The 9,102-nt window shown below is 41.2% G+C and overlaps 1 protein-coding gene across 4 annotated transcripts in view; it reads left to right on the top strand.

Annotated features, from left to right (window-relative positions):
• Positions 1-2,841: 2,841 nt before the first annotated feature.
• Positions 2,842-9,102, top strand: part of klhl8 (kelch like family member 8) — a 50,376-nt gene continuing 44,115 nt past the window's right edge. Inside the window, exons 1-3 of one of the 4 annotated variants that reach the window (XM_087133022.1) lie at positions 2,853-2,980; positions 3,383-3,637; positions 5,595-5,758. In XM_087133022.1, coding sequence (XP_086989148.1) covers positions 3,569-3,637; positions 5,595-5,758 — 233 coding nt within the window. In that variant the 5' untranslated portion in view covers positions 2,853-2,980; positions 3,383-3,568. Of the gene's footprint in view, positions 2,981-3,033; positions 3,638-5,594; positions 5,759-8,315; positions 8,515-9,102 lie in introns of those variants that run through there. The other 3 variants (XM_022223883.2, XM_022223888.2, XM_022223886.2) reach the window with 3 other exon arrangements.

Below are 9,102 nucleotides of genomic sequence, written 5' to 3'. Positions count from 1 at the left end.
AGATTGACACTTTGTTTCCGGATTTGAACCAAGCTACGCAAATTGTAAGGTTTGTTTACAATAGAGCCAGAATAGGTAAAAGAAAAAAGGAAATTGGACCAAGGACTTCTGAGGTGCATTCAAGCAAGCTGGGCCCAGCTGTTAAGACACTATTCCCTTAATATGTAATTGCTGCTTTCTTCGAATAATAAAATGGACTGCACAGTCATGGCTATTATCCCTCCACACACAACTCAGTTTTTCGTGGTGAAAAAAATAGATTAAGGCAGACTATGAAAAGTTTTCCAGACTTCCCAACGAACATGTATTCCATAGCACTCAAACAGGGGGATAGTTTTCTTTAAGGAAGTAGACATGCCGTTCGGGTGTAAAGTTCTGCAGGAGGGTGATAGGCTACATACTATTAGAGATGGACATCTGTATCACGAACGCCCCGGTTGTCATAATATGGTTTTCAATTTTCCATGACCGGGCAATTCACCCCCAATCCCTCCCCAGTTCCCAGCGTAGATTTACGCCACTGTGCACAGATCTCATCGTCCCTTTTACCCCATTAAAGGAGCACATGAAAGACGGGCAATCCAGCCGCGAAGCTGTGGAAGCTTAAAGCTGGGTTGCCAGCGGCTTGAGAATTTCACAGGAAAAACGGACACTCAGTGATATAGAGTCACTAAAGCAAGGAAAATCACGAACGGAAAATGGCTGATCATAAAAGTAGGGTGGTAAAAGCAAATGCTAATAGTGTTGACTGCTGTAATATTTCCCAATTGATTGTTACCCCCAAGTGTTTGCATAGCGTATTCCAACCTATACATAATGGAGAATTAATCTGTATACCAGGAAACAAAATCGTGACTATTCGCCCGCCGCAAAGAGCAAGACTGACTGACGCTGAAAAAGCAGTGCCGCTAGCAACAACGGCAACATCCTTGGTTACTCATTTGTAAGCATTTCACGATAACGTTCCTATTTTGAATTAGTTTTCCCGTTAAGTGATGTTACAAGCAAATGATTTTTGTCAATATAACCCCCCCCAACACATTGTGTGTATGTAAATTTGTATTTTTTGTACAAGTGCGGCACTGCTTTGAATGATGGACAAATAATAGATGAAGGCCCCCCAGAGATGGAAAGCTAAAAACTGAAAGACTTGCTAAGATGTGAGTTAAAATTGAGGTAGATTTACTAACCCAGCGTCTACAGTCCTTCAGACAGATAAAACTCATAAATTGTTCCATTTTTTTCTGGAGTGGGAGGAGAGTACTTCCACTGTGTAGGGGAATCTCTCAACTTTTGGGGTTGTGGTGATTTGGGTTGTTTGAGTATCCGGCCTTGACAATAAGATGCATTCTCCGATTTCCTTCCGGAATCAGTTAAGTCTATCTCCAGAGGGCTGTGGGGTTCGTCGGACGACGAACCTCACAGTTCTTAAGCTATGTGCCCCGTGGTGGCATCCCGTGCGGGTATCCTTCCCCGAAATCCAAACTCCATCATTTTAAAAGAATGTAAGATAACACCTTCAGTTTGGAGGCCTGACACTGCAGAAGTTATGCAAGGTTATACTGAGCATTAACCGCTTTTACTCCTGAAATGTGCCAGTTTGACATACAGGTACAGGTATACTTCCTGATACCATGAAAGATAACACGTTTTATCGCTCGCAGTAGCATTTTTTTACGCTTGAAAGCCGGAAGGAGAAGAGGAAAGGTTTACCAATTCTCGGAGACTATTAAACTAGGCTCATCCTGGTTCCTCTTTCCGTGGTATACTTGTAATTCCAACCAATCGCTTGCCGTGTGCGTATGCGGCAATTCGATTGCTGTGCGGACCCCATCTTCCGGTAGCGCCGGAATTTGTGCGCATAGGGACGACCTGACCGTGAACTGCTCCTCACCGAAAGCGGTTTGCGGTTCTGTGGGTACTTGGCTGGGGTCCTTGCCGAATGCCCCCAGTGGCCCCCGGCATGACTATAAAACACCATGTGAATCTCCTGAAATTTCTCCTGGAAAAACATCCGTCGCAGGAGTGCTACAGTCCTAGGAACCCTATACAGTTAGTAATGCAATTGCAAATGCTGTGTTCGTGAATGTGCTCGGGAATGTTACTTGCACGTTTCCTCATCTTGATTCTTATTCAAGATATCCTTTCCATGAACACTGTCGGGTGTTGACCTTTATCTGTCAATATTTCAGCAACAGCCTCAGAGTTAGCTTTCAAATAGAAGAATTAATTGCACAAATGCATGCATTTCTTGAATGGAAATTGATTCCTCTCTCAATCCTGGAAGAATCAAACATTCATGTGTTTATACTTTGTAAAGGGCTCATAGCACTTTTTTAGTGAATGTTCTGCCTTTCTTACGAAATGTGAATTAAAATAATGATGTTTCCTTGCTGTATGATTAGGTCTAAATTTAAAGTAGGCATACACACTGAGAATGCTAATACCCATAATTTACAAAAACCCACTGCAATTTGAACAACGAAACACGTGTTGTAACTTGTATTTTTTCAAAAGCAGATGTAAACACAATTCTTCCTTTTTTCAACAATCTGGTTGCACAAGTTTCGTATTGCTTGTATAGGTGTTTGGCAATGCTTTTGAATGCTCATTCAATTTAAGTACCGATTTAGGACACGCGTGTCGTGCTCGATCAAAAAGGAAAACCTAGGGCAGCACACACCTGTCTCTGGTGCATTGGATCTGGACTGGGCCAGGGGAAATAAGGGACCAGAGGCCGTCCCCGTCTGTCTGATGACCTTCATCAGCGAGACGACCTGACCCCCTTTCGAACGCACTCGTGCAACAGTTGTCACGCCTGATGACACGTGCCACCGACACACGATTCATACGAACGATTTGTGACGATGGCTGGCCCTGATTTGAGGACAACTTTAACTACTCTTGAAAAGTTTACTTTGGTCATGTCGGTACTTTAATTTGGAAGACGTGGACGCGGAATTGACTTCGGTTCCGTCAGGTAATTGCACGTTCGATCGCAGGCTTGAGAACGAGTTTAGGAATTACTTAGCACGAAGCATCTGCATTCGATTTCGGTACATATGAATGCATACGGAGGTCGATTTTACTTCGCGCAGAAAAAAACATAAGCATACATGTACAATGTACTGTACACGTACGTGTACACCTGTAGGCTTGGTGCTGGGACCATGGGGTCCCAGGGGGTACATGAACAGGTACGGTACGGGTACAGATTTTGAGAGCAACAGCGCCTTCAAGCGATAAGGTTGTCACGCAATGCACTTGCCGGCGCGGCCGGGTGCTGTCATTTAAACCCCCTAGCTGCTAGTAAAAAAGTGGTCACCGTGCCAGCTCGTTCACTATTTGCAAGTTTGACACATTTTCTTCTGTCAATAAACAGTATAAAAACCACCGTGTTCTGGATGTTGAGACCATTTCGAGGAGAAATTAGTTTAATGCCACACTTGACATAACTTTTGAAGGACATAAACAACTTCTGGCGATAAGCGACGACAGAAGAGAACTTCAGCATGAAGGATTTTATGAAGAAGCTAAGGCAGCTTTCCTACACATTGCGTGGCTCGCAATGTTATCATGCCGACTATCAGCTGCGGAATATCAACTACGGTCGTGCAGGTGGATTTCCTTTGCGGAGGTAAGCATTCACCGGCAAATCTCCCCCACTTTAACAATTGTGCGTACCCCGATGGTTCATGTCACCGCTCTTCTTACCTGAAGGGAATGGTGCTGTAAACAATAACCAAGCCATAACTTATTCTTAAAACCAAAGCAGTGAAACCGAAGTAAATCGTCCGCCATTTTGTTAACTAACAAAGTATCATCACACATTCGCAGCGCTAGGCACATGCTAGGCCAGGAAATTCAACGCAGATCACAATTCAACAAAATAACAGCCGAAGCCTCTCGTCAGGCATCAATTTGGTCGTCACATGTTATTTGTTCCATTTTGTTTGTCTGAAATATCTTAGGGCATTTGGACAATATTTTTTATTTGTTTTATTTGTTTGTTCACAATAGATAAATTTCCACAGGCTGGCTTTAACTCTTGTATTCAGCAGTTCAGCATGCATGTCTCTTGCATTCAGCAGTTCAGCATGCATGTCTCTTGCATTCAATAGTTCAGTATGCATGTATCTAGCTCTACTGATATTCCTCTTTTTCAATTTTGGATGGGATCATCATACTAACACTCCAGGCCTGTAGGCATGGTAGGCCTACATAGCCTTGTATTTTAGTAAGGTGAAAATGGTCCTAAAAAATTCCAAAGACTCACCAAAAACACCTTTTTCACAACCTACTGGCTTTCTTAAATGCCAGAGGAAAACTTTTGGGGCTTTAGTGATATTTCTGACCTCAAAATCTGTCAAAATCCGACCGTTTTCGCTCGACACATGCACAACACTTGAACTTTTCACCGCCTGCTCCATTCAAATATGTGGGCCAAGATTTTGCGATCGCAATAACTTTATGAGTAAACATGGTCCTTTAATGAAACCGCTGGAGCGGCCCATATGTAATAGGGGCACAAGATGTATTGACCAGGAAACAGTCGTGGGTAGCACTCCCAACCATCACAATCAACAAGTCTTGTGCCTAGACCACGTATAGGCTACTCATGCGTGTTTCTTGGAGGACCATGTTCGCCCATAGAATTATTCGGCCTGCAGCTTTGAATGGAGCAGGCACAGGCAAAGTGTGTCTTACATTTTTCACCAGTTACAGTATCATGGTTGTCTGATTCTTTGGTTTTACCAAAACGACGTGCATGACATGATGCATGAGATATGTTTGTTATTCATGGTTTTTCTGTTAATGCCACATGGAAAATTCAAGGATGCAAAGAGTTCAGTAACCAGCCACCTCAGTTTTAAAGTTTATAAACATCAACAATATTCAAAATGCGACTCAAAACCACTTTCCTACAGACAGTTTTCCCCAAGCAGAATGGACTTACTGCACATATACTTTCAACAAAAATACACAGTGAGATGGAGTTTGTTGAAAATAATAACACCCAGATCTTGGAACCTGAACGCAGCAATAACAGTTTCTGTCTCCTTTAGAAAGAACTTACATGTAATAAATCTGGAAATGGTATGTTTTGTTCACAGTTTAAAGACATTTTCAAACCACTATACCAGTATGTAATCCTCAGTTGCTAATTCTCTGAGAATAGGGAGACTTTTCAAGAAAAAGGATTTACCTATGCAGCCAGTGAAACATAAAGTACATGGAAGACATTCTAAAAAGGTTTTAAAAGTAATTGAGATATTGAGTACAAATGGCACAAGTTTCTTTTGAAGGTGTTCACTTATGTGTACTGTCAGAAGAGCTTGAAAAAGCCTATACAAACTTTATGTAAATTTGAATAAACATTGTTGCTTATTGGCCTGTGTAAATAGTCCATTCAATGTACACTGCACATGTATACATGTAAAGAGTTCCACTACAGGCACCCAGTGTTTTAAAATTGCACTCATTACAGTTCTTCGTGATTTCTTCCCTTGTACTGTACTAGAAGTTTATTCCCCCTTCCTACTTAAGATAATGGAAATAAGCCAATACCACTTCCTTCTTAATTCACCAATTAGCACACTCACTGGCAATCAATGAATGAGCAACAGTCACCATGCAACTTATTAGACTTCAGAAGGAGGACAAGGCAAGTGTTGATTATGGGAGGGGGGACCTGGAATGCCAACCACTTCTCCCCCTTTTGCCCAACCATGGAAAAGGGAACAGGTGATCTGACCAGGTGATCTGACCATTGTCAATTATTTAATGATAATTACTTATTAAAGTTGTTGATAATTAACATTAAAAAAATGATGAATTCTCTTCTTAGAGAACTTAACACCTAAGTTCTTAACACCTCATCCCCTTGGAACATGTGCATCCACCATGGAAGTGTACCCATCAGTGTAAGGGTCACATCAGGACAAAATCAACCAACAGGAAGTCTCCACCTCTCCCAGCCATTCACAATAATCCTCTCCCACTGTTGTCGGCTAAATTAGCACCCTTTCCTTTTGTCCAAGGAAACCCAACACCTCATTTCACCTAATTGGTGCTAATCAGTTGGATTTCCCTGTTTCTGATTTCTTCTAGTCTGGTGTGGTGTCAATCAATCTGTTTGTGTCTAACTGCCTGCATGTGTTTATTCATGGAGGAAGGATTTGACTGGCCGAGTCCATAGTGAGTCTGGGTCATGCACCAGCTACAGTAGTTGCACCCATCCAGACAACAACCCATTTCTGCGTCTGTTTTAGGCAATTAACTTGACTGCAAGGCCTGAGGGTGTCAACACAACCATTGTTTTTCTCGGTCATGACCTAGCCATTTCTGCATATTACAACCATGGAGCGTACAAAAATGTTTGTCATGTTTGTGTTTTGAGTAACACCAAGTACAAGCACACATACATGTACATATACAGTATTTCAGTACTCAACATGTATTTTGTATTGTGTGAACTAATTCTAACCCTACTTGTGGTACATGCACATTTAAATGGACAGAATGGCCAAATCCTTCATGACTTAGTGATTCATTTCCTGCCACAAAACAGAAACAGAAATCAAATTGGAAAGCAAACCTTGTTTACAATAGTCAATTTCAAAACTAAAGTGATAGAGTTGACTCTCATAATTTTTTTCACAAGTACAACGTACAAGAGTGTAGCATCGTGAGCCGGTTCATCCACTTTCTGTTGCCCAGTTTTGAAATAACTGGAATGTGGCCAAGTGGACTTAATCACACTTGCCTGACTAGGAGGGAAAAAAATCAAACTCTCCAAAAGCTATGCATGACAAAAAATTACATGTACATGCACTCAAGCAGCTCAAGGGCTACTCCACAACCAAGCTCATCTTCATAGGGACATGTCAGGTTCATCTCTGTTGCTCTGCTGAGACTAATTTTGATGAGAGCTTTCCTTTGTTATGCTCGTTAGTGCAAAGGGTCCCTATAGCGTGACATACTGTACATGTATGCGTACAGTTGACAGGATGTACTGGTACAATGTTGATGACCAAGAAAAGTACGCTTGCCAGTATTGACCATGGCATTGTAGACCGAGTCAAGAAGGGGTGATTTTCATTACCGTTCAAACAAATGAACTTACATGTACATACACGTACATGTACATACATACAAACATACATGTATACATAGTTCGTATTGTTATGCAGATCAGAAAGGGTCATTGGAAATACATGTAGGTTAAAGGGTTACATGTACCTGCGCTCAATGCACTGCCTTTCCTTGTCTGTTCCTGTAGTGTCCGTGATCAGAAATTGATCGCAAATCAAACAGTACTTCAAACTTCATGTTGGAAACTTGTACAGTACATGTACAGTAATAGTTACTGGTATGTAATGATAACCAGACAGAATGATTATATGTGTAGAAATCATAACTGCGTGTACATGTTCCATACAGTGTGCAACTGTTTGTCTGATGACATCACTTAGTCAGTAACTTAGTGTAGGCCTACGTGTACATTGTAAGTAGATAATTTTTGGGGGGGAAAATAATTCAAATTTTATTTCATATAATACTGGTATTTATTTTTCATGGCCTACCGATACATGCAAGCGTCTTCTTTATTTCTTACGTATTTGAAAAATCCAGAAAAATCGCAACATACCTACACGTACCATTGTGCTGTGAATGATTAGACGGTACCAGTACATTGCACACGTGTGAATTGTTGTGAACATATAATACAGTGTGTTTGTCCAGATACCCAGTGTAGCCATAAAAGCATATGGGGGCATTATAAAAAGCGTAAAAACAATTTTAGCTGTTGGATACATGTAGTTCGTTGCTTATGATAATGTAATTATGGCTATGATTACCGACATGGTAATTCATGTCAGGTGCACTGGTCTGTTGTGCTGTCTTCCTCCCCTATTGTATTCAAAACCTCATCCAGTGATGAAGCCGCTGAGCTGCAGTTTTACACGGGTCAATCCGGAATGGACTTTGCCGAGAACACAGCTTTGAGAGAATCTGCATGAAGTAGCTTCAAGTACCAGTACATGTACATATGGATCAAAGCTAGGTCAACGTTAATGCATGTAGTCATTCACGTCTGACACTTTTTACATTATGCAGCGCCATAAAATATCCTGAAACTGATCCAGGTTAGACGTTAAAACTGCACGCGCATCTTAGTCATTTTGGTACCCATGAAAATTAATGAGCCAAAGAGTATCAGTCCAGGAATATCAAACTTTTTATAGTATTGAATGCTGGCTTACATGTTCATGTACATGTACCATAAATATAACAGCTGATGCAGATAAAATACATGTACTTTATGTGTCCAGCTCTGGCATCATCAGTTTGGTACATGTAGACAGGCATCAAAGTTACTCAACTCAAAGTTGTTCAAAGTTACTCGACTAGCATTGTTTGCTGGTAGAGTGGTTCAGTGTTTCTTCTTTTCAAGTCTTCATACATGTATAGTGATAAGCTGAGCAACATGAGTGCTGTAAACAAAAGAAGGTGAGATCTTTCAGTTACTGCCGGTATGAACTCATCACATTAAGTGCTGTGATAGACTTACATGTATAATACCGGTACCCCGTACATGTACACATGTAAGTGCTGCAACAGTTAAGTTATTACAGAGCTGTTTAGTGATTTATGTCCAGTCGGCAGGCATCAACAGATGTACATGTACATTTACATGTACATGTATACACATGTATGTGTATTATTGTCTTCGTACATGTAGTTAGTGTGGAGAAAATTGTCTTGAAATCATTTGTCCATGAAATGTTTATTGGACATGGCACCCCAGTGTACATGTAGATTGCTTGCTCAGGGAATGAGTAGACGACCTTGGTGAAGGCTAGCTACAGTGTGCAAGTGGTGAGAAAAATGCAAATTTTATGAAGCTCTTGCATTTGACACATTTCGCAGGGGGGGGATCGTGCACTAGGTACATGTAGCATGTTTCTTGCTGTCAATGCAGCGTGTCTATCTACTGTACAGGTACATGTAGCATGTTTCTTGCTGTCAATGCAGCGTGTCTATCTACTGTACACGTACATGTAGCATGTTTCTTGCTGTCAATGCAGCGTGTCTATC

Source organism: Acanthaster planci, linkage group LG02, assembly GCF_054643075.1.
Source record: "Acanthaster planci isolate LZ-2023a linkage group LG02, COTS_SCS, whole genome shotgun sequence".
Classification (NCBI taxonomy): Eukaryota; Metazoa; Echinodermata; class Asteroidea; order Valvatida; family Acanthasteridae; genus Acanthaster; species Acanthaster planci.
The sequence above is the reverse complement of the archived record's forward strand: the minus strand, read 5'-3'. Positions and strand labels throughout refer to the sequence as shown.